Raw genomic sequence first — 27,404 nt, 5'->3', positions numbered from 1 at the left:
CCCTAGGCCTTTACAATTTATGCATGGTATGTTTGTTTGTTTGTATGTATGTATGTTTGGTTTTACAATAAGGGTTTTTTAGTTGTTTTAGTATTGGATTTACATGCTGTTTTTTATTACTGTTGTTAGCCGCCCTGAGTCTACGGAGAGGGGCGGCATACAAATCCAATAAATAAATAAAATAAATAAATAAATACTAAAACAATACTGTTTTCTTTAACAGGTTGGACTTTTCCCTGTCCATCAAAAAGGTAAACTGAGTACAGTGGTAACGAAAATTCGAAGACTTCAATATGAAGTGTTTCAAGTTCCTTTGTAAATTTGTTTTGGCAAAAGAGAACTAAATGTTGGAAGAACCATCTCTAGAGTTTTGATAGGTCTGGTTTGAAGAGAACACGAAAGATTTGAGTTCTATAAAGCCTTAAATAACAGCAATGTGGGCTCTTTGGATTATTCAAATATTTTAAATTGCTTTAGATTGGCACGCAGTTATACATGTGCTCATGCACACTTGATACTGAAGAATGTCGGTATTATTTATATTTTCATTTCCTTTGTTAATAATTTGTAGGACGGTATATTTTGAAATGTATTAGAAATAATTTTAAAAAACTTTTACTCCAGCACAGATGTTCCTGTCCTTTTGTTCTGTAACAAGACATTACACATGTATATGCAGAAACATCTGGAAATGGAAGTGATGGAATTGCATGAACATATATTCATATGTCTACGGCTGTCTTTTCATCTTTTGTACGTATTAAATAGAGTGAAATACCACTCTTCATCACCTACTCATACTACTCTGCACCACTATGTATAATTTTCTTCCAATCCCGCTTTGGTATCACAGCCGAACCCAGAAAACTAGTATTTCTAGCAAGATAAAGAAAAAGGTGGTTCAGGACTTCATACTCTGTTTAATGAAGTAAAAAACAACCACACATCCTTCTTTATATATTTATAAAGACATGAATGAAATACATATGTACTATATCACATCTAGAGGATTCCTTGGTTGGATGCACATTTTCTGTCAACAAGTAAACTTATACTAAAACTCTATGACTCCCTCTATCAGGCATATGAAGCCGTAGTTTTGAGGGAAATTTTAAGACACTAACAGATTTTTGAATATGTTCTAGACAAGTGTTTTTCAAACAGTGGGCCGCGGCACACTAGTGTGCCGCGAGACATGGTCAGGTATGCCGCGAAGCTCAGCAAGAGAGAGAAAGAGAGAGAGAAAGAAAGAGAAAGAAGGCAAGAGAGAGAGAGAGAGAAAGAGAGAGAGAGAAAGAAAGCAAGAGAGAGAGAGAAAGAAAGAGAAAGAAAGAAAGCAAGAGAGAGAAAGAAAGAAAAAGGGAAAGAAAGAAAGAGAGATAGAGAAAGAAAGAGAAAGAAAGAAAGAGAGAGAGAGAGAAAGAAAGAGAAAGAAAGAAAGAGAGAGAGAGAAAGAAAGAGAAAGAAAGAAAGAGAGAGAAAGAGAGACAGGGAAGGAGGGAGAGATAGAAAGAGAGCAAAAAAGAGAGTAAGGAAGGAAGAGAGAAAGAGGGATGGAGAGAGAGAGGAAGAGAGAGAAAGAGGGAGAGAAACAGAGTGAAAGGGAGGAAGAGAGAGAAAGAGATTTTTTTTGTCCAAACTTTTTTTAGCCCCCCCACTCCCCCCCGCTCAAGGGGCCCCATTATTTTGTATATGTAAAACATGTGCTGCAGTTCAAAAAAGGTTGAAAATCACTGTTCTAGACATTCAGAGGACGAAATTTCATTTTTTCATTGGGGCTACTAATTGAATTTATAACATTTAAAATATATTTAATCAAAGTGTCCCTTTAATTTACTCAAATATTATTCATATGCATTTAATACTACATACAGATCTTAGAACAGTTGGATTTTTTGTTTTGTTTTACAAAATTAAATCAATGAATCTAACAAACTCCTCCCTCTTATTTACCCCAGATAATATGTGTGTTAATAGTAACACTGAACAAAGGAAAGAAAATGTACTGAATGTAACAGTATGGATGTGATTGTTCATTTTTAAATGACTAGTTTTAAGATAATTTTAAAAGTAATTATTCTATTAATTGGCTTAGAAATGTTTTATATTGTATCTTTTTGTTTGTTGTGAGCTGCCCCGAGTCCACGGAGAGGGGCGGCATATAAGTCCAATGAATAAATAATAAATAAATAAAAATCAAGAGAAAACGCAGTCCCAATAATGTAAAGGGAAAATTAATTAGAATAATCCTGAAAATAATTTGGAAAATACATTTACTCCTGCAGATGTATTTATTGAGAATTTGGCCAGCCAACCAATATTTGCAGAATGATTTTTAAACTAATCCAATTAGTGTTAACCTAACCTCTCTTAAACAGGAAAACCAACTCAAACAAACAAAAAAGGAAAGCATACTAATTATAGTTTTTCCCTTCAACCCAGAATTCACATGGGTATTCTAGAAACCTCACTAAAATTCTAAATGCTTTGAATCACTCATTTTACATATATATGGTTTGGCTCAGTATGCAAAAGCTTAGCCAAATAATCTGTAAATTTCCTGAAATTGTTGAAAAAAAGCTAACAGGAGAAAAACAAAATTATTCAGTTGGCAAAGGGTTTTCCAATTGAAACATACTATTTCATACATTAAAATTACACATATAAGCCCCCTTTGCAGATTCTCATTAAAAAATAAAGCAACAATTCAACAGAAGTTTTCAAAAAGACTCCCCCCCCATTGAGCTTCTAAGAAGTTCAGTAGTTTAGATGAGAAAATAAGATTGCACGCTTCTGATTTTAAAATGGATGCGTTGTTTAGTGCATCTCATAAAACCTTGTTTATTACATGAACCCATTTCTTATGTTTATTTCTTATGATTAAGAGCTCAAAAATAAACAAGTTTAATATGTAATAATTTCAGGGGGGTAAAAACCAGTTGAAAGCGTGACTGTTTCCCCAGTCATATGAAATAATGGGTCTGATACCATACTAACAGGAGGAGAGTATGAATCCAGTAAATGGCTATGCTGGCAGTAAAAAACAAAGCATCCCCCCCCCCCCCAGTGGTTTGTTTATGCATTAGTAACAGAAAACAGGGCAAAGAATACTCCCTTGTTCCAAGAGAAACCACATCATCAGCTCGCAGTGGTATCAGGAAAAGAAAGTTTAACATGAAACTAATTTCTTAATTGGTTGTCTAGCATTACAAGAAAGTACAACACAGAAGCAGGGAAGTACAACAAGCACATATACCCTCAGGACTAATGAACATCTGCAGTGCATTAGCAAAGCTGATTTCCAACCCCCCCAAGATGTCCAGAAGAGAGCGCTTCAGGACTATATATATATATATACCTACATACATACGTGTGTGTGTGTGTGTGTGTGTGTGTGTGTTTCTGTCGATCTATACTAAGGAAGTTTCCCTTCCTTTTCATTATCAGCAAAAATATGTTATACATACATACATACATACATACATACACACATAATATCTCAAAATGTGGAAAGTTGCTGCCCAAATTGGTCCTAAAATCTCTCTCTCTTTCTCTCTCTCTCTCAACAAGTAAAAGTGGAGTATTTTTTTTAAAGCACTGAATGTAGATGAAATGTTGGGGGTATTTTTTCTAATTTGTCAGAGATTATTGGGATGAACCATGCAAGATGTTCTTGATGTAAACAAAAGGGAAACCTTGGCAATTATAATATATGCAAAAATGTATAATATTCACTCTGGGTGGAATATTCCTACCTTGCTATGTTTATATAAAAATGTATTCACGATACCTTATTGTAATTGAGCACAGATGTAAAATTAAGAGGAATGTATGTCTACAAACAATGCTCTAATCAAGACGATTTTAAGAAATGTGAATAGAAACCTTGATATAATTTCTTTTTGCACTGTTACATTACTTGCAGTGACATTTATTGAGATTGCAATTTTCAACCAACGTAGTGCTATTCGCTATGCGAAGTCATAGCTACGTTGGAAAAATAAACACATGATAACATCTCTGAATGTAACATGCAGATTGACTTAATAGGTTATTTTAATAGGCGCAATTTTTTAAAAAAATGTGATTAACATTGCCTACAGTCAAAAGAAGTTTGGCTGTATTTACTAATATGTTTATTAAAAATAGTTTTACCATGTGTTTCTAGTGTTAAGAGAAGGATTGCACAATCATTTCCCCACGGAATTTTTTAGCTTGCATTTATTTTTCATTAAAGGTAAACAGTATTACCAGGTATTAAAATGGGACAACTGAAAGTGGCTGAAGAGAGCTGATGAATAAAGTTTAATATTAAGAGATATAGAAACATAGAAACATAGAAGTCTGACGGCAGAAAAAGACCTCATGGTCCATTTAGTCTGCCCTTATACTATTTTCTGTATTTTATCTTAGGATGAATATATGTTTATCCCAGGCATGTTTAAATTCTGTTACTGTGGATTTATCTACCACGTCTGCTGGAAGTTTGTTCCAAGGATCTACTACTCTTTCAGTAAAATAATATTTTCTCATGTTGCTTTTGATCTTTCCCCCAACTAACTTCAGATTGTGTCCCCTTGTTCTTGTGTTCACTTTCCTATTAAAAACACTTCCCTCCTGGACCTTATTTAACCCTTTAATATATTTAAATGTTTCGATCATGTCCCCCCTTTTCCTTCTGTCCTCCAGACTATACAGATTGAGTTCATTAAGTCTTTCCTGATATGTTTTATGCTTAAGGCCTTCCACCATTCTTGTAGCCCGTCTTTGGACCCGTTCAATTTTGATATACTATCTGCCATTCATTAAAAGCAGTTATTACATTTTGTTTCCAAATAAAATGTAGACTATGCGATAGTCTGGCATGGAGATCTTCATTTCAATGAGGAAAAACCCATCAGATAAAAAGAAAATACCACCGCAGCAGCAGATAATGTATTGTTAGGTAATGGAGCTCTATGGTTTTTATGGGAAATTTATTTTCTATAAAATAAATGGAGAATAAATTTCCATTCTAGTAAAATAAAATTATCTATTAACATGAGAGGGAAAAAAATCACAATGTTTACTCTTTGCGCACCATATTCTGAGCATTCCACAAAGGGTAGAAAAAGTGATCTGTAGCTGCTGGAAGTCTCTAAAGGGTGGCAGACTTCCTTGCTGCCTTTAAACACCTCTGAACATTTTTTTTCTTGAGCACAGCAGGCCCTTGTCCCATGCTGCAGCCTGACCACCCACTGTTGCTTGTTGACCAAACAGGCAGTGCCTAAAGTCTACATCAACAATAGTCAGATGGGATCCCTTTTCAAATAAAAGACTTTCAATTTTCAGAAGCAAGAAATTAAGGCGGTTCTGTTCAAATTAATCTGTAGCAATAATACATTTTAAAATGCTGGCTTGTTCCCTACTCTGTTATCATTTAATATATATTTTATATACAGTATATCATATATATATACTGCTCAAAATAAATAAATAAAGGGAACACTCAACTAACACATCCTAGATTTGAATGAATGAAATATTCCCATTGAATACAAAGTTAAACATGCACAACAGCATGTGAAATTGATTGTCAATCAATGTTGCTTCCTAAGTGGACAGTTTGATTTCACAGAGGTTTGATTTACTTGGAGTTATATTGTGTTGTTTAAGTGTTCCCTTTTTTTTTGAGCAGTCTATATCATATAAAATATCCCTATAAACCTGTACCATTTAAAACCTAAAGGAGAGCACTGATAGATATTAAAAATGCACACTAAATGTTATTGTTAAATGTGGTTTGTTCGACCCTATTGGAAACAATGATCAGATGCATATGATATGAACACCTTGTCTTGTCAGTACTGTTTTGTATTGTTTCTTTGTATATATTTGTATATAATCAATAAACATTATTTTTAAAAGACAAAAAAAAAAATGCACACTAAAAGGGCTACTTTGTCTCACTATGCTGCTTACTGCTATTATTAAGGATTATTTTCATTTAAAACAACTTTAAACATATAATTAAAATACAAATTACATTTAGAATAGAATAGAATAGAATTTTTTAATTGGCCAAGTGTGATTGGACACACAAGGAATTTGTCTTGGTGCATATTTTTATAGTAAACAAACTGTATTGATTCAGATTATGGTACATCACTGGAAATCCTCCTATCCAAGAATTAAATGAACCTAAATTTAAGTAATTATGTGTTAATTATAACTAAATTTGTATCTATCCAGTGGATTAAAAATATATGTAGTAATAAAGGAATTTTAAAAATTTGTGAGATTTTTTTTATGAAAGGAAGAAATAAAGCCTGTTCTTAATATTTATGCTGTTTCTCGATTGCTTCTCTTAATGCTTCTAAGTGAATAATAGAGTGCCAAACAAATCCTCCTATTTATTCATTTATATCTGATTGGGGGTCATTAAACTGCACGAACTTTTTGATGTCAAAAAAGCCAATTCTTTGGCTTTGCTTTTCAAAGATAGTGGAGAAGATAGGAACTACAAAATTCTTCACCACCAAGGCCCCCCTCCAAATGTGTTGGGGCCAAATGATATACAGTTGGATTAGCAAATAAGATCTAGTTGCTCAGTGCATTATTTTTTTCCTCCTGTTTCCAATCTGCAAGAGATGAGAAAATATTCTGAATCCAACCGCAATTACTGCTAAGAGCATTTACAAACATTGTAGCGAGTGTATGATTTCATGTTTGTGTGATGCCAGTGGAGAAGCAAACTTTATCAGTTTTAAAATGGAACCATTTGTCACATTTAACAAGTGAGGTTATACAGTATCTGCTTCTGAATGCTTGTCTTAATATTTGCATGATCTACGTACTGGTTGGAACTAGATAGATTGACGAAGATATTTCCCCACAGAGTTCAAGACAAAATTCCTAGTTAAGATGTACAGGGGTTTCCCTAACTTTCCCTTTATTATGTACTGAACATTCATAGTGCACAGATTTATACTGATGCAGTTATGGCTAGGTTCATATTGTTTTTAAAATGAAATCAAAAGAAAAAAATTATCATCTCAAGAGTCTTTGAAATTATGCTAAAGTGATAAAGACTTATCAGCCTTGCCAGTCATTTCAATAATTAACATGTTCTTTTTTGATACCATACCAAGGCTTTTCTCATCATAAGGTATTACAAAAATATTCTTATATTCTTATTATTAGGAGTGGGGGATAGGAGTTAGGCATAAAATAACCCACAGCTGTAAAAGCACTTCTTTCATATGCACACTATACAAAGACAACAGAACCAGCTGCTAGTGTAAGAAATGTTAAAAGCTCTTTTTTTTTTGGTCTATCTGATCAAATAAAAATCTATCACACATTGCCAGGTGAATATAATGTAGCACAAGCCAAGAAAAGGCCATGCTGTATTCTGATTATCTAGTCCTTAGGTATAACTATTAGTAATTTCATATAATGCTTTTAACTAGAAGGACTGAAAAAAATGCCTACCTTTTAAAAAAGAGTATGCAACACACCGTAAAAGAATTATGATTTTCCTTCATAATTAATAATAGGATTAATTAAAGTTTTCTTAACAAATAATCTTACCAACTGTTTATCTAAATTGTACAGCCCTTCTATCTATATGTTTATAATAATATACAAATCAGGAGAAAGTAGCCTGAAGACCTTTTTTGCTTATTCTATTACCAGTAGAAAAATGAAAACAACCAACATTACAGACCAAGCAGCCGTGCCATATTATAATTTTTCTCAAACCGGAAGCAGTAGTTTTATCACATTAATCAGCATGGGGAATTCTGATTGGCAGTACTCTTATGTTTATTGTAATTCAGTTTGTTTTAGACTTAACATAATATGCAAATTCATTCCAAGAAAAAAAAATTATGTACAACACAAGTTGATGGTTTTATAAACCCATTACACTGGAATTAAGTCACATGATAGGTTAATGCAGTGTAAAGCCATCCTATTTAGTCTAATAGTTGATATTTTGTTTTCACACTCGTTTTCACCCACAAAAAAACCCCTCATGTACCTGTGCATTCAAACCTGTCCCCTCCCTTTGTATTTTAGAGTTCTGGTATAAGTTGAAAAAGCTACAAGTTATCAACCTATTTAATGTCTATTTCTATTCTGGTAAATATTTTAAGAAGGCTAAAAAAATAAAGAATGAAAAGCAAACATAATAACCATAAATAAACAATCTAGTTAAAACTAACAATAAATTGAGCTATTTTTTAAAAAAATCTATAAAAAGTCTGGCAAAAGAAATGTATTTTGATAGATTTTCTGAACACTGAATCCAGGGCTTCAAATACAACTGCTGACGGGGAGGGGGGTGTCCCTCAGCTTAAAAACAACTAAAAAGAAAACTCTTTCCTGCATGAGGGTGGGGAGACCCAAATAAAACATGCTGGCTTTATCAAGATATGAAATTAAAACAGCTTCAGCTTTAATTATTGCACAATTGTTCACAGTTGGATTTTAGATACTTAGATAAAGCCTTATTCAATGAAGATATATTTTTCATTAAGTAACTCTATTATCAAGATGATAAACTTCACATACACTGCAATAAGTGTTGTACCTCATGATTCTTGAAATATGTATCTTTTCTTTTATGTACACCAATGACAAATTCCCTATGTGTCCAATCACACCTGGCCAATAAGGTATTCTATTCTATTCTATTCTATTCTATTCTATTCTATTCATCAAATTTACTTTCTACCAACAGTATTTAGGAACTGAAGCCTGAGGATGAACTCAAAACAAGCAACTAATGCATACAATCTCTTTACCACTGCTCATCTTTCTTCAGCAGAAGGAAGAGAAAGCTTAAGAGAAACAGCAGTGGAAAACATCTCAGCCTGCTAAAGGAGTAAACGTAACTTCGAATTATCTTAATTATAAAAATACAAGATGTACCGGTTGCAAGATGTACCAGTTTGAAAGCATTGTAAAGTTCAGTTCAAATGCAAACCACGATTAAAGTCTTACAGTTTTTTTAAAAAAATATTTACACTGAATGAGGAGTAAATGTTGCACTGCAAGATCAGATAATTTCCCTAAACAGAAATACAGTTTACCTTTTTGTTCTTTAACGTAGCTCTCTTTACAGCTGTGCATAAGCTGCAGAATCCATTTATGCTGCGCACCAATGCATTGCCAAGCCGGGTCTCCTTCTGCATGGAGGTCCGAAAGGTATCTGCAACATTGTAATATTGAAGAAAGAAGATTTGGAATGCAACATATGGCAGGCCTATGTGTTTCCTTGCTCCTGTTAAATTCAATTGAGCTTACCTCTCAGAAAATCAGTTAAAAAAAATGTTTTTAGAAACACTACTCTAATGATTAAGTATGGGATAAGATTCCATTTATTATTTATGAACACTATTTTATATTAATCCTCATTAAATACAAGCCCCTGGTTAATCTAAATAAGCGGAGATTTTTTAAAAAGGTACTCAGGGTCCAAATTTTATTTATTTATTTATTTATTCGATTTCTATGCCGCCCAGTCCCAAAGGACTCAGGGCAGCTTATAACAATATAAAATACAATTAACAATAAAAAGAAGTCAGATATAAATTAAAACAATAACACCAGATAAAACCCACAACTCAAATTTCCAATACTTGGGAGAGCAATCAGGAAATTCCTGATTGGATTAGGAAGTTGAAAGAAAAGACTTGAAAAGAATACGGTATTTTTCGGCATATTTTTCCCCCCTAGAAAAAGGCTGAAAATTTGGGTGCAACGTATATTCCAAATGTAGCTTTTTCGAAGCTTTTTTCCAGCCCTAACAAAGTACTAATGATCTTCCTGGCTCTTCACAGCTTGCAGGCTTGTTTTCATTGCTACTGCATCCGAAAAAGTTTTTTTCAGGCCTAAGGAGTGCAAACGATCTTTCAAGTTTCCAGGATTTTTTCATTCCTACTTCCTCTGAATAAGTTTTTTTTCCAGCTCTAAATATTTGCAGGTTTGTTTTCATTACCACTCCCTCCAAAGAAGATTTTTTTTCCCAGCCCTAATCTGGGCATAAGTACGCTTGCCAGATGAATACCTGATAGGTAGATTTCCCCCCTCTATTTTCTTCCCCCAATACTAAGAGGCATTTTATACTCTGAAAAATAAGGTAATTAAAAAATTCTGTTCCCATGAAGTCACCAGAATCCAAGACTAGTTTGACGGATACTTAAATTTACATTGTAGATTACATTAGTCTATTATAGCATTTATATATATATATGTTTTTTACGTCGGATCACCCTGGTATATTGAAGGAACGTCACAGCTCCTTTTTGCCTCTAGGCCCAACCCAGGGCCATTTCAAGGCAGTTAATTTATTCATAGTCGACAACTATATTCTGTGTGTATCAAATGTTTTTTGCTGAAATTTTAAAATTAAGGGAGACTAGGATGGCACCATTTTGGCCTTGTTCTGGCCTCATCAGCTAGCCACACCCTTACTGGGATTTGATCCGGCAGCTTCTGCCTTGTAAGGCAAAGAATTAACAGCTGAGCCACCAGATCTAATTCCTTCAGCTCTGTACCAGGTAGGAGCTGTATGTTTTTTTAAAAAAAACATATAGCCCCTCCCTGGTACAGAGCTGAAGAGATTAAATCCCAGTAAGCTGCCGGATCAAATCCCAGTAAGGGTGTGGCTAGCTGATGAGGCCAGAACAAGGCCGAAATGGTGCCATCTTAGTCTCCCTTAATTTTAAAATTTCAGCAAAAAACATGTGAAATATATATATATCTCACATGTTTTTTGCTGAAATTTTAAAATTATATATATATATATAATAAAATTATAAAAAAAAATTAAGCTGGAATTTTAAAATTATAGGAGACTATAATAGACTAATATAATACACATATACTTAGGATGGATATATGTATTTTATCTTAGGATGGATATATGTTTATCCCAGGCATGTTTAAATTCAGTCACTGTGGATTTACCAACCACGCCTGCTGGAAGTTTGTTCCAAGGATCTACTACTCTTTCAGTAAAATAATATTTTCTCATGTTGCTTTTGATCTTTCCCCCAACTAACTTCAGATTGCGTCCCCTTGTTCTTGTGTTCACTTTCCTATTAAAAACACTTCCCTCCTGAACCTTATTTAACCATTTAACTAGATGGACCATGAGGTCTTTTTCTGCCGGTCAATCTATGTTTCTATGTTTCTATGATAACTGAATAAGAGAAAGCATAAACGTTTTTTAAAAAAGAAAGTACAAACATTATATAATTAATAGCAATCGTTCTAAAAATAGTGCCTGATAGTAAAAAATTAATTCTCACTATGATAACTACAACAGATATTTAGCCATTTTAAATTTGTTGCTATCAATTCTAAATTGTTTACACAGCATAATTCTTTTGTGTGGAACATTGTTTGCAGTTTCTGTGTTGAATTGCCTTCAACTTCACCACTGCAAATTACCATACAATATACCCACATGTTGTTTAGGTCAATCCTTAATGAACTGAGCTTCTAGCCCATAAAGTCTTATGCCTGAATAAATTTGCTGACCTTCTAGACGACTACAAGGCCCTTTACAGCTTTTGCTGCAACAGATTAAACTGACTATTATTTGGAAATTACTAATACGAGCACGTCTTATTTAAATACGCTTCCAGCACTTTATCTGGGGCGTCATCTTCTAATTATACATAAGCTGAGGCATAACAACAGTGAAAAATCTATGAATATTTATTCAAAGCTCGGTCCCCTTTGGAGTCCATGAGTCATTTTGGAAACTGTTCTATTTAGTTCCTCTAAATCAAAAATAAAGTACAAGCAGTCCTCAACTTATGAGCAACAATTGAGTGCCAAAATTTCCATTGCTCAGCAAAACAGGCATTAAATGGGTTTTGCCTCATTTTGGGAACTTTAAGTGGATCACTGCAGTTGCAAAGTTAATAATATGGTGGTTGACTCAATCTGGCTTTCTCCTTGGTTTCTGTTAGGTAGGTCACACAAAGTTATCACATGATCCTAGGACTCTGTAATAATCAAAAATACATGCCAGCTGCCCAGCATCCAAATCTTGATCACTTGATCATGGGGATGCTGTAATGGTTATAAGTGTGAAAAACAGTCATAAGTCACTTTTTAAAGTGCTGTTATAACTTCAAACGGTTCCTAAACGAATGTCTGTAAGTCAAGAACTGCTTGCATATAGGCAATTGGAACTGATCAGAATACTTGGCAGGTGCTTCAATAATTTGTTACCCAAATAACCGGCATTTAAAAATTCAAACGTTTTATATTTCTTATGTATCTTATAGTAAAAATGTTTTGCTAAACTGCAGTTTTAAACTCATTCTCCCTTCTTAATATGCACCTGCATAAGTATACTTTATATGCTTCCATTTCATTATTTTCATACATTGGGGGTAGGGGTGGATAAAAAGCGGAAACAAGTTTTTTAAAAAAATGGACAAGACTTATGATTAGGTTTTACTGAGATTACTCCCTAATTATTAGGAACTTTGTTTTTCTTTCGTCCTTTCACCTCTGATGCTACTTTAGAAAGAAAGCCAAAAAACCTAATATTGTTTCTTCACAAAGTGTGATTAATTTTTAATGCCATTAATGTCTTCGGAGAGGGGCGGCATACAAATCTAATAAATTATTATTATTATTATTAATTCCATCTAATTTTTGCACTCGGAAATAAGTTTCCGCATAGTTAGGGAAACATAGTTAAAATGTGAGTTGTGTGCCCTTCATTGCCTAGTGCTTGTAAGGGTCATGTTTAAAACATAGCACCCAAAAAGCAGGCAGTATCTTTTAAAGCTATGAAAATAAGCCCCATCATTTCATGGACTTGGTTTTTAAAAAAAGTTAAATTAGATACAGTATATCTTTTCTTTGTGACATGGAAACTGTTTTCCAAGAGTAAAGTAGTTTTCACATCCTTATCCTAGTACAGTTGTTTATTAAATTTATATCCTGCCTTTCTTCCATGGAATGGAAGCTGATGCAGATGGAGTTCTGGCTTATGCTTCCACCCAGGCGCTAATCAGACCCAGACCTGCTGTGTTTATTATGATTCTCTTAATATTGCATGCCGTGTTTACGATGTTCATCAAAGCAGCCAGTGGGACCTAAACTAATGACAACCCATATTACCAATGCAGAGAGGGGCTTATGTGACATATCCTAGTAACATATCAAGGCAATATTAATCATTTAAGCCTCATTAAGTCCCCTCATTCTATGTGGTTTGAAGGCTTTGGCATTATTTAATATAGTTAAGCCAGCCCATGTTCATTCAACATTGGCACGTGTTCAAGATTTTGTCTTTGCAATAGAAAGCGAAAAATTCAATACAAACTGATGTATTTAATCCTTTAAAGATAGAAATAGAGGCATAGTTACAACATATGCTATTAAAGCACAGAGTAGCAATTGAATCTACCGTCTGCTCGGCCTTAGCACTGTTTTGTTTCTATATTTTATAAAAATGGAGAAGGCCCCGGCCCACTTTCAAGCTCTTGGAGCAGCTCCAGTTTATTCAGATGTTAGAAAGTGTTTATCAACAGAACATTTATTCATTATCCATTTTTGAAATTTTGACTATGGAAGAAAAAATTACACATAGCACCCTCATTCAGATGATTACCTGAGCAAATTGTATTCTTTATTGGAGAAACAAGCAAACATCTCCAAAACTGAATGTTAGGAAGGCCAAATAAGTGATCTTTCACCAAGAACTGTGTGATCCAGACAATTTTGCACAGAATCATAGATGAGGTCACTAAATGTGGTGATAGAATTCATGACTACTGCTTGCTCATCAATTCCTATTGGGGCAGAAGCAAGTAAATTCCTCAAACTCTCACTGCTTTATATACTGTCACAGACAATGAGAGGCCATTATATGAATCTTTAAGTGATCCTTAAAGTGAAGGAAAAGGGGGGACATGATCGAAACATATAAATATGTTAAAGGGTTAAATAAGATTAAGGAGGGAAGTGTTTTTAATAGGAAAGTGAACACAAGAACAAGGGGACACAATCTGAAATTAGTTGGGGGAAAGATCAAAAGCAACATGAGAAAATATTATTTTACTGAAAGAGTAGTAGATCCTTGGAACAAACTTCCAGCAGACGTGGTTGGTAAATCCACAGTAACTGAATTTAAACATGCCTGGGATAAACATATATCCATCCTAAGATAAAATACAGGAAATAGTATAAGGGCAGACTAGATGGACCATGAGGTCTTTTTCTGCCGTCGATCTTCTATGTTTCTATCCTGTGATCCTTAATAAAGAAGCGTTTGCAGTTCCACATGATTGACATTATCAATAAATAAAACCTATGCTGTTTACCCTCTCCTCTTTTAAACGTTGCCTTTCATTAAATCATTCGTTCCTTCAAATCTTGATGTAATTGAAATGTAATCTGTCCCCATGTTAAATTGTACTTCTTAGGAAAGCAAATGGTCAGTTTAGACTGATGCATTCTTTTTGCAATCTTGATAAGTTAGTATTTTTCTAAGCAATGGACAACATCTAAATGAAGCTTTTTAAACAAGCTTTAGAACACAAAAAACAAAAACTTTAAGCAGATGTTATTGGGAAATTACACACAAGTCATGAAGGCATCTCTTGTTGTCTATTTTGGATGTGTACAATGACGTTAGAACTAACCACTCCCTCCCCCTTTTCTATTATGTAAACTAGTAACCATGACTGACGTTAGAGAAATAAAACATGCAAGCTATTTTACTGGTTGCATGAATTTCCGTCAGTTCTCTGGTTCACTCAAAATTGTAAAAATAAAAATAAAAATGACTATCTCTTAAATTATGTGCCATTGAGTCAATCCCATTAAGTACTGGCTTCATAGGCGTGCTTACTATTTTTACTAGCGTTTAGCAATAGTTCTTTCCAGAATAGTCCCAAGGCTTCTTTGATCCTGTTAATCCATGTCCTCCCCATTGCCCTTTTCTTAATAGTTCAACTTCATGTACATAATCATAATTTTGGAACCAACACTTTCATAAGATTTAAAAAAAATATTTTTAAAACTAAAAATATATTTTATATTTTTAAATGGAAAACTGAAAACTCCAAAGACCCAGATGGCCATACAATTATTATTCCCAAGGATGACTACAAAATATTTATAACGTTTTATAAGACTGCATGTTGGCACATATGCATGGGCCCCCAAAGGAGTCTTATAAAAGAAATATTATGGAATGTTACATAACTTTCCTTAACTTGAAAATGTGACCGTCTGCCTAGAAGTAACCTGAAATGCTTCTGAAAATAAAGGAAATAGCTGTTATGCCCCCAATATTAAATTGATTGGGGGGAGGCAACCATAATCCAGTTTGATCTGGTAATAGCACACTCTGTGACTAGGCATGTCCACTACGGCACCTATTTCTGGAATGTGCAAGTCTTGCTTTTCAGCTCTTGGCATTTATCAGAGCTAGTATTTTTGCAATGGAAAAAAGGTGATTTTTCTTTTTTCAGAGGCAAACTGCTTCTGCTTCTCCACAGTTCCAGATACAGCAATTACAATTGTCGGCTGTTTTTGCCTTTGATTTGTACAGAATTGTATACAAAACGTTACTGTTTTCTTCTCTTTGAGATTTCCTTATACTGAGTGTTTTCATTGATTTAACTCGTTATCAAACTCCAGATATATCGGTTAATATGAAGATAAAAATACTGGGTTTTTTTGCCAATAAGGACTACTTTGGAATTCTAACTTTGAACTCCATCTGCTACAATGTTAATTCCTGGTATCTTTTTTTTTTTGCAGCTGCTTTGTACTTCATCACTCTGAGCAAACCCACATTTCATCCTAATTCCAGATAATTTATGAACTGGCTAAGAAAGCACTGGTTCCAATTTGGGAGCGACCAAGCATCTGATCTGACTCAACTAAGAACTTTATTCCAACTTTTGGTTCTTGTCTTCAGTCAAATGTCAATCAAAGATTTCATCATTACTGGGCTCAATGGGGCACCTTTAACAGCAGGTTTTTTTAAAGAGTTCAAGAATTAAATAGCTGTTTGCTTTCTTTTATTTGTTGACGCTCTAAAGGCTCAGGGAGACAAGAATTACCTTTGCAAGTTGCATTTTGGTTCAGCACCTCAATATCACTCCTAAATGCTTATTATCCTTTCCACAATTGATTAGAAACAGACAATAGGTTAAATTGTTTGCAATTTCCTGAATGGTCCATCCACTTACTAAAGATGTTAACCTTCTACTTTTTACTGTCCTGGTACAGATATTAACTTTAGTACCAAGTTTTTATTCAAAAATCAAATTTATATTTGACCCGTTAAAAACTTTCAGGGAAATCTGGTATGCACCTGCTCGTTCATTTATTTTTAGTTTGATTTCATTCTTCAGATACTTTACCTAAAGGAGCAACAATAGCATACAGTATATTTTAGATCAAACTTTTTAACCATCAACTCAGTACTTAACTTGCAATAGTTCTTTTACTCCTCTACTGAAGATGCCTGGAACTGAGATTCAAAACTACAGGTAGTCCTCAATTTACAGACATTTGTTACATTAGCACAACTTTTGAGTAGTTTTCACACTAAGGATTGCTGCAGCATCCCTATGGTCACATGATCAAAATTCAAGCATTTGGCAACTGGCATGCCACCCCGAGTCTACGGAGAGGGGCGGCATACAAATCTACTAAATAATAATAATAATAATAATAATAATAATAATAATAATAACAACAACAACAACAACAACGTATTTATCACAGTTGCATTTCCCAGCAGTCATATGATCACCATTGGTAACTTTCCCAGCTGGCTTCCAAAGACAAAGTCAATGGGGGAAGTCAGATTCACTTAACGACTGAATGATTCATTTAATAACTGCAATGATTTTCATAATAACGTTTATGAAGAAAAGTCATAAAATGGAGCAAAACAACTGCCTAGCTTACCTATGGAAATTTTGGGTTCAATTATGGTTGTAAGTCAAGAACTACCTGTATACTACTAAGTAAAGCTCAGTTTTTCTGAAATAAAGTAGGCATGGGGAATCTGTTATACATGTACATAACCAAAAAAGAAAGATCCATAAATAGACAATTAAGTCAAAACTTTTGTGATTTAGAATTTTAAAAGAGAATAATGCTCAATTTGGACCTTCTATATTACATCGTTTAGTCCTTACAGCTTTAAAAAGTGAAGAAACAGCTTTCTTTGGGGAAGATTTTGACTGTAAAAAAAGTTACTTGATATTCTTCAGATTTTGAAATGTATATAGGAGATGGATTTCAAATAAATCAGCACTTGACTCTACAATATTCCTTACAATATGTATTTTGAGAAGGACAGCATGAAAGTGTATATTCTGAGCTGTCAGCTATATAAAAAATAAAGAGGTTTCAGGATATATGGGATGAGGTATACACAAAAGTGCTTCAGGAGGTCTTATAGTTCAAACTATAATGTTTGTTACAAACTGTTATGTTATGCTGTGAGCCGCCCCGAGTCTGCGGAGAGGGGCGGCATACAAATCTAAATAAATAAATAAATAAATAATAAATATATAGGATTTCCCACTTCTACGGCAATGGTTTTAAATATTATCTCCTCTGGAAAACCTATTATTGGCTCTTACATGTTTTCTTAGAATTGGGATTGCCCAGTATGAAGAAGTATGCAGGTTAAATGGCAATGAGACATTGATTAATGCAGTAATCCATACTTCATTATTCTGTTTAATAATAGGATAAAGACCAGAAGAACAGGGAGTTGAAGACCAGAATGTAACTTTCTTTTCCCAGATCAGGAGATGCACTGAATAACTGGGTGGGGTAGAGAATACTATTCAAATGTTATATAGAACAAACAATGACTCCAGTCTGGCTCATATTAAAATAATGCATGATATCAGTGAGAAAAATTCTCAAATCCTTCAAAATTTAGCACGTGTTCAAAAAAGATTTCGTCCAAATTCTTTTAAACTGTTTAAACATAAAAATATTATTTTTATTTTATGCAGGACAATGGAGCAGTGAGCCATATCATGCATGCACAGAAAATGACATTCTACAGTGTACTGTAGTAAAGCCTCTAGAAACTGCTCAAAATCTGCAGAAATGAATGAAATAAAAAGTGCTTATAGTGTTGAAAATAATGTATCAGGTAGTGCCATAGTCTGAGAATGAATAAGAAAGAAAAGCTAAAATTGCCAGTTCAATTGCTTCCTGGAAATGGAAGGAAATTGTGCTGTTGTTGATTTACTTTACAATATTAATAAAAAGAACCTTTTGGTTTATCGAAAAACATTCTGGATACAAAATATACAATATATTTAATTGTTCCTTAGTAGGATGTTTTCTCATATAATACCTAGAAAATGTTTCTGCCTATACAAAGAACATATTTTTAAAAAAATAAAAAATGTAACCTTATATAGCGTTTTTGGTCGTGTAATGTTGATGGTGTCTCAAGTAATTTATCCAGTAGTAGTTTTCTTAATGCTTCAACTCGTGTTTCAACTTCAGCATAATCTACAATTTTAAAACAACACCACAATTAGTGTTTAGAATAAATATCATTAATTACCAAAGTATAAAATTACTTTTAAAACCGTATAATTTTATAACTATAATTTTATAATTCAAGTGAACAAACTATAAGAAATTACTCCAGTCTCACTGTTATATTATTGTCTTGTATTTGAACCTGTTTGTCCTCAAGTCTTCCTAAATTTCTCTGATCTTTTAATCAGAAAATTTTAATTATATTGCAATTCAATTCATTTCAATGTCCATGGAACTATCAATTGATCAATCTGGAACTACATACTTTCAGAATAACAAGGGTCTCTTTTTTGTTTTGAGACTAAGAAATTTCAGTTTAAACTTTATCCCAAGCAAATATACATTGAACTACTTTATCAACTGCAAACTGCAATTTTTGAACTCATTAAAAAATACATCCACAAAATCAGTCTATCTTATGAAACAACCCTGAAAATTACTAGCTTCTTCTAGTTAGGCATACTACAAGATATATATTTCCGATGCAGAAACATTGCCACACACAGTTTAAGAGAGCATTTCAAATGCTACAGATGCTATATAAGCAGAAGATAAAACTACTCAACACAGAAAGGAATTCTGAGTTTGCTCTCATATTATTAATCTTCCTTACTAAAATTAAAATCAAATTTAACATATGCCAAACTCACATTTTTTGAAGACTTGAACTTCAGTCTTTCCAAATAATGACTTTGCTTTTTCATAGTCATTAATCACTACATCATAGTCTCCCTTAAAAACATAAAAAACAAGTTTTAAGAAATTTGCAATGGACATTTGGGGCAAAACACTTTAACTTGCATTTTGTAATGTTAGTACCTTTTGAATGTTTCTTTCAATATTCAATGGAAGATTGAAAAGAAATTTGAAGCGCTGTAAAACATTTAAGGCATTTCTTGTTGAATCAGCCTTGTCTTTGCGACCCAAAACTTCTTGGAACAACGTATCTGCGGTATTACTTGCCCCTTTTAAAGAGATAACAAAGAAGTAGATAAATTGCAGCTCTTCTAAATTTAATCAAAAATTTGTCAAGTTTTCTATACAAATTAAACATACATCAACAATGATAAGTGTTTATATTAGAAATGTTTTGGCTTATAAATGTTCTGAAACAATATTTACTACTAGTTGCTTAGATTAGATGCGCGGCAGAAACCAAAACGCATTTAAAACAACTTCCATTCCTACAGCAAATGTTTGATTTTCATTTACTAACTTTAGAGTTTCCTTTGGTTACAGAAATGAATTTTATGGTTCCAGCTATGTCTTGTAGGTAACGTGATTATTAATAGTACTCTCTTTTCATAATACAACACAATGAAATAAGCATGAATTTAATTTTACTGATATGAACAGTAAATAGAATTCACTGAGTACAGAAAAGACAGTGTACCAACATTGTGACTTTCAAGCAAGATATGTCTGAAAGGGACTTTTTATTCCTTTTCACTGAAGAACTCTATTAAGATGTTTTGTTAAAATAACGATTTAAACCATTAGTCACAACACAAATTCTGAAACTATTCTGTATCAAATTCCTTGATTTTGAGCAACGTTGCATGGTTTCAAGAAGGAATATGGGACTGATTCTAAGGACTGAGAAATTCTGCAGTAAGCTATTCAAATAATAACGCATTCAAACATTTACTTGTTACATTTAAGAGCATTTAGTCTTTAAAATTGGATGGGCATGTTCCAGAGTTAAACCCTAGTCCTTGCTTTTCCTTTTCATAATAAAGATGTGTCAAATATGTTAATTTTCCCTCAACTTGTGACTTATCTTTAATTTACCAGAAAAAAAGTGAATGTTTCTATCCCTTTTGATGGCTGCCTATAAAACTTTCTACATTATCTGGTCTAGTGACTATAATTTAAGCAAAGATGAAAAAATTACATCAGTCTCACTGGGTGGCTTGCATGCCATTTTCTCTCGTCAACACTGTGGGTGGCCTGCTCATGTTAAAAGTAGCCTTTGTAAAATAATTGTTATATCTAAATAGCGTTTAAACACTGTTGATGTTTCAAGACCCTAATGCAAGAAACTTTGTTTTGTCAAGAGAATTGTTCCTACTACATTTTATCTGGAAGGGAGAGGGAGACAAAATTACCTGATATTCAAACATGATATTGCTAATCATTTTATTTTCAATGTCTTATGACTAAAAAAAGATTATCAAACATGAATAGATGAAGGAAAATAACGCTCCAATTAGGAAAATAATTGAAATGCTCATGAAATGCTTTTTAAAAGGTGCTTAATAAAAAAAAAGTAATTACGTGGCATTATTTGTCTACTATTTCAAATTTGATATATTTTGGTTATTTAATGTTAAAATTTTTAAACCATGTATAATCATACTTGGGAAACTTCAACAGCATTGGTATCATTTTTATTCCCCCCCCCTCAACAATTTCAAAGGCTAAAAGCTATGTAGAAGTTGCTTTTAAAAAAAAATCTGCAAAAATTCTTGTAATAATAGTATAAGGTCCTACTCAAACACGATGGACGAACATCAAAAATAATAGTATATAACACCCATTCCAGTAAAAAGGATCAGGAATAAGGGAAACAAAGATTCTATCAGATTTACTGAAAATAAAAATGAAATAATATTAATATTATTATTAATAATAATCATAACAACAACAACAACAACAACAACGAAACAACAATAATAAAAAGAAAAAAATAGTTAATAAAATTCACTTTCCTAAAGTACCATAATTCCGGTGTATTTAACTAAAGTCTCTTTTTCAGTTTAATGATTTGGGTAAAACTACTGTTGCTTTCAGATAAAATAAAGCTTCTTCTAATTTTTATTAGCAACTATTTATATATTTTTTAAAACTCTCTTTCAAAAGGACTGGTAGAACATCAATTCAGTTAATTTTACACTAGGAATTTAACTTCATCTTTATCGAATTCTCAAAATTATCACTTTTCTTCTTCTTCTATAAAATTAATAAAATGCATATTATTGTTATTAAAAAATACCTTCCCTTCCCACCCAAGTACCTAAATACTGAGATAAATTAATTAGGAACATACAAATACCCATACAGCTGTTAAAGAATACATATGACCCAAAAAGTTGGATTATGGATAAAAAAATATTTCCACCTCTCTCTCTTGCTGTCTCTCTTTCACAAACTATGTTTATATTCTAAAATTGCTAATAACACTTTAAGGGAAAAAACCCTCAGATCAGGATAGAAACAGAACAAAGGAAAATAGCTTCTGTAGTATTTTTCTCTCCAAAAAAAGTTAACTGAGAGCATATGCACCAAGACAAATTCCTTGTGTGTCCAATCACACTTGGCCAATAAGAATTCTATTCTATTCTATTCCAAACAATCTGAATATGCATACAATGTGCATTTTCTTGAACTGAAATCTTTCTATTTAAAATGTTGTTTATGTATATATGTATGTGGAGTGGGGGGAGCTCTTGAAAGGAAACAAGTGCAGTTCCGTTTGCATCTTTTAGACGCATTCAAGTCTCTTGAATAAAATGGCAAAGTGAAATCCAACATTACATACAGCTGCTACTTTAAATATTTCAATTGCTTAATTTAGATGGAATCCATTATCCATGTGTTGTATACATCTCCTCTATATCCTGATTTCCTAAGAAAGATCAAGCCAGTCCATGACCCACAGAAAATAAAATTATTTTTCCAGATAACTTTTCTTCTTTGCCAGAAACCAAAATAAATGCGTCAATTGAAAGTTAATGGCCAAACGTGATTTGGGGCATGCTCTCTGCTGAAAGGATAGGACAGGCAGGATTGGTGCCAATTCGCTCATTTACCCTGCAGCCCTTCAAGACTTCTCATGTTCCTTAGAGGATCCTCCAGTCCTTCTGCACAGTATTTCATGACACAGAGGAACAAGAATGAAGATTAGATCCAAAAATTTCTTGCACATGAGCATAACTCTGATAATTTCTGAATATCATTAGACTGGAACTCAAGTTACTATTATGAAGAGTATCTTTATCCACTAGTATTTTTCATGCATTTTCTTCCCTGAATTCAGTCATTCCATTAATGGGTTCCAAAGCATCAATATTAGAGGTGGTATGGAATTATTAAAGGTGTAGGCAAAATTAATGAATTACTTCCTTTTCTGGGTGTGAGACATGTTGCTTCTATTTAATCTGAAGAGAAAGCTACTATATTTAAAGCTATGCAAATAAATACAGTAAAAACATATTTGCTGGTATATCTAAAACATTATGACTATTTTCTTATCTTTTTCAGATATGTCGTTTTGAGGTTATTTAATTAACTCTCCAACAAAAATGTTAAAAAGTACTAATTTGAAAAAAAATGTTTTGAAGTCTGTCATAAATATCTATGCAAAATGCCATTCTAAAAATATAAATTTATTATTTTCATTTATGGAAGAGTTGCTTATTTTAAAAAAACACTATATCAAAATCTTAACAGTTCTACAAGAATAATTGAATTCAATGTGTTAAATAACTAATCAAATATAACAACTTCTTCAAACTGTAAAACAAGCTGCAAAAATCAAAAGATCTGAAACCTGAAATTCAGTATGCATAAGGCTAAAAAATAAAAATGTTGATGGCTTTGAATTCATCTTCCAGACTCCCATTTGCCCTAAAAGTAAACTATAAACTTGCATTTGATCATATCTTGCTTGAAACTTAACCCTTGTCTATGGAAAATTTACTTTAAAAAGCAGTCACATAGATTCAACTCTCCATTTATTTAAATCAATTTCCTCAATTTAAATGATAGGGATTAAACAAATATCCCTTTGCTACTAAAGAATACTGCAGGGCATCAGAACATGTTTTTGCTTTTGGAAATTTCAAGCATCAGTCTGTGCAAGAATTCAAGTAATAAATTATCAAATGTTTTTCAGTCTTAAAATTTAGAAACAAATTTTTATTTTTAGAATAAAAGAAGTAGTCTTGAAGAATATATATATATATATATACATATTTGTACAAAACTTACTGTTGAGAACATTCTCTAGTTTTTGCGTCATGGATCCTTCTACTTTTTCTGTTCCATCCGCTTCTAGTTTTTGATGGATAGCTGAAATAAAACAACTTGTTAAATTTCAACTATTTTAATGGATGAACGAGCTATAGTCATAGATTTAAACAGCATAGTTTGTTACAAGATAATTTGTGATCTAGTGACACAGGCATTATGATAAGAGCCAGATCCTCCAGACTTCTAAACTTCACTATGCTGCTAAGCTTATACTATGATTTTTGGCAGTAAAGTTAATCATCTGGGCATGGGTATGTTCTCTTATTTAGTCTTCTAATTACCATGGCAGTTCTGCTATATATTTCACTTTCTTGTGTGGAGCTTAAAGTAGCTCTAGTTTTAATCTGGCTAAAGGCTCTTGTTGGTTACTTGACTTTGAAGAAGCAAATGCCTTTTATGCTAGATTATGCAGGCAAAGCCATGATCATATATGCCTAATTTGAAAGAGTCAGAAATACCAATGTGTCATTTTGGGATATGACAAATCAAATATAACTGTTATTTCACTATTGTATAATTTCCCCTTCCATTCTTTTTTCAATCACTGTTCTACCCAGACAGTAGTTGGCAACATTGTTTTAACTCTAGCAATTTTACACTCCTTAACTGTATTTACTTATTTATTTTTCCTTTATGATACATTTTCAAAAGTAGCTCCTAAAGTCTGTGAATTATCTGTTGGTGGTGATTAGGGAGTTTTGGAAGCACTTGAAACATCAAGGTGCCATGTCTTGAAGGCTTGGATGCTCTGTGGGCCTTCCTACATTATCTCAAGGTACATGTACAAACAAACAAACAAAGAACCCTGGAAGGAATCATTTGCACTGTAACTTCCATATGAAAATAATCCCAACTTTTATTATTTGCTTCCTTTCTCCTCAGGCTCTTATAAAATGTATTTCCCTTGGCTGTTCTGTAGTACAATTTAGGGGCAGGAGTGGATAGGGATATTTGAAGTAATATGAAGAATGAAATTCTGCTCATGAATTTCTGTAGGTAGCTGTTGGTGGTGATGTCTTTGAGATGGATACTGAAATAATATTGTAACAATGTAGTTTAATTAATGGAAGTCTTCCTTGATTTCTGGTTTAGTCACTCAATTACAATGCCCTGCAAGAATATTCATTGAAGTCTTTCTGACCAAAGTCTTTCTTAATTTCTATTACAGGGAAATGGAAGCTTTGTTTTTCAGGTCTCATTTTCAACTGATTGCCAAAGAATATTGAGAATAAAAAATTATTATATAAAACAAAAAATATGCCAAAACGTTATGTTTTCGTGCACTGCATTTCACATCTCATATCTGATTTCCTATTTTAAAACTACTGTAGCCATCTATGGAGAGGGGTAGCATACAAATCTAATTAATAATAATAATAATAATAATAATAATAATAATAATGATGATGTAAAATATTTCAAAAAAACTGTTTTAACTTTCAAATGGAAAATGAGCTTCTGTAAACAGAGCAATCCAAGAGTTGATATGAATTTTCTAAAGATGTTAGACGATGCTAACTTCACAATGTAATTGAACATTTGTGAAATCTTCAATATTTTCACAAATTCTTTAGCTACATTGTAAAATTGGTATCATGTAACAGTAACATCTTTACATTATCAAACCCAAAGAATTATAAACAAAATTTCAAGCAGATGGAAATTTAACTATACACATTCTGTTTTATCTTGAAAAATCTTTGAATCTAAGTTTCTTCAATTTTACATATTTTAGCTGCAATGATTTAAATTGTTTGTTATACATTGGCTAAAACTAAAAATGTATTCCTATGAAATTAGATATAGATATTAGAAAAAAGGCATGACTTACAGAGCACCCTTGCCAAGCAAAGAAATGCTATGCTCTTCTTGTATCTTTCAGACTGAATACTAAGCTAAATGAATATAAATACCTTTTGCCTAGGAAATGTGATATAACAGTGGTAAAATTTAGCAGAATAGTTGGGATTACTGTACTTATGTATTTAATTACAGAAGATACACATCTGATTCCTACTTCAATATTGCAGAGGTCTCAATCATCACAGTAGAATGAACAGATATAGAAATATAAACAACTGCATCCTTACTAATGGTAAATTAAAGGTACTTTATGAAATATCATAGATTTTTTTCCTCTCTCAATTGATGTACAGCTGTATAGATGACACCAGATATTTTCACTGCTGTTAGTGTCTTAGGTCACTTAAATCCTTACGATTCTTTCAGTCCATTAGAATTCATAGAATCCTTTTGTAGTCCTGAGACTTACCTGACAAGGCATCCTGTGCTTCAAAAAAAGTGCTGAGACCTCCTTTGACGTATTGCAGATTGCCCTCATTTTTCTTATTGGCTTGTTTTCTCAGATTTATCACTGCCATTTTAAGCTGATCAAAACTAAATCCAAAAGAGAAAAAGACAGATAGCCTTCAGACAATAAAGATGAATTGACAAGGTCATATATATCTTAATAAAGGCCAACAGTTTTCTATTTAGAGAAAATATAAAACAACTTGCTGTAATCCACCAATCCAGTGGAGGCAAGTTAATCCCAGTATGTATTTTTTTATACAAATGGAAAGAATATCTCAACACTTGGTAACTCATGAAAATTCCATCTTCAGGAAGATAAGGAACGCATGAAAATAATTCAGGAAAGGTAGACAAATGCTTTGTATCATATCCGCTAAATAAGCATGAAATAACAGTTATTGTATCGGTCATCAATATGTTTTTAACTCTGTGTTTCTATCTGAGAGTGAGCGAGATTGTGTGTGGCTTATGTGTTTGTGAGAGAGAAAGAAAGAGAAATGGAGAATCCCTCTCCCTAAAATAGGAAGATAACAAATAGACAAATTTGTATTAACAAAATTGCTTACAGATATAGCAGACTGAAATGTCATTCATACAAATCTGTCATTTCCTTGTTGTTGTTAGTAGTTTAAAACAATAATTGGATCTTTGCCTTTTAACTTTTTCACTTTTCCATCCTTATACTTTTGTTTATTCTTGTCATAATGACAAATGTATTTAGTTCAGCAAACATGCCAAGAGAAGGGATATTCGATTTAAATGAGTAAATATATAACAATGCACTCCAACTATGAATTATGGCTACTGTCTAGAATCGATGACTGAATTCTAGGAAACTTTTTGTTTCAAATGTGGCAAGTTATGGAATAAGGATGTTACAATGGAATTGTGAAATAGGAAAGACAATTTTTCACTTGACTAAATAGTAAAGCATTGAAGGGTTATTTAAAAATATCAAGGCATTGCCTATTGTAAAAAAATGCCTATTTCTAAAAACCTGCATTCTTTAATTTTATGTTTTAGAATAAATCCACACTGAAAACAAATTATGAGCAGACGTATGAACCCAGATTAAATTAGAAGAACGTAGTTTCCATTTAAAGTAATGCAACCAAGTTCATCCAGATAATAAATTTTATTCTGAAACGATGGACTGACTTGCAACTACATCTCCTACAATTCTTTGCCAAAACATATTGCTGACATTCCTTAATCATGAAAAATAAATATTAACAAAAAAATCACACTAACCTTGCTGTTGAATGGTTCTCTATTAAGTACCAAGCAGCAGAAAAGTTTTCACTTGTAAAATCAGCACTCTTTCCAGGAAAGAGGGTCTCCAATTCTTTCTGTGGAATCTTCCCTCTAGACAAGTCAATAAGAAACAAAGACTAAATGATGGGTCTGAAGATAAGTCATTAAATATCACTGGATTTAAGTACACCTTACATAAGAGCTGATTTGGGGGTGTGTGTTGAATTTTTAAAGGGCATTAA

At 32.8% G+C, this 27,404-nt stretch overlaps 1 protein-coding gene across 2 annotated transcripts in view; it reads right to left on the bottom strand.

The window, feature by feature from the left end:
• Positions 1-27,404, bottom strand: part of EXOC2 (exocyst complex component 2) — a 119,965-nt gene that overhangs the window by 71,223 nt on the left and 21,338 nt on the right. For both annotated transcript variants that reach the window (XM_070747169.1, XM_070747170.1), the window contains exons 5-11: positions 27,160-27,273; positions 25,868-25,992; positions 23,554-23,634; positions 19,381-19,526; positions 19,212-19,293; positions 18,426-18,528; positions 9,078-9,196 (exon numbers count right to left, since the gene is read on the bottom strand). In XM_070747169.1, the coding sequence (XP_070603270.1) occupies positions 9,078-9,196; positions 18,426-18,528; positions 19,212-19,293; positions 19,381-19,526; positions 23,554-23,634; positions 25,868-25,992; positions 27,160-27,273 (770 nt within the window). The remainder of the gene's footprint in view (positions 1-9,077; positions 9,197-18,425; positions 18,529-19,211; positions 19,294-19,380; positions 19,527-23,553; positions 23,635-25,867; positions 25,993-27,159; positions 27,274-27,404) is intronic.

The sequence above is a fragment of the Erythrolamprus reginae genome, chromosome 3 (genome assembly GCF_031021105.1).
Source record: "Erythrolamprus reginae isolate rEryReg1 chromosome 3, rEryReg1.hap1, whole genome shotgun sequence".
In the NCBI taxonomy this organism is placed as follows: Eukaryota; Metazoa; Chordata; class Lepidosauria; order Squamata; family Dipsadidae; genus Erythrolamprus; species Erythrolamprus reginae.
This window is presented reverse-complemented; position numbering and strand designations above follow the sequence as displayed.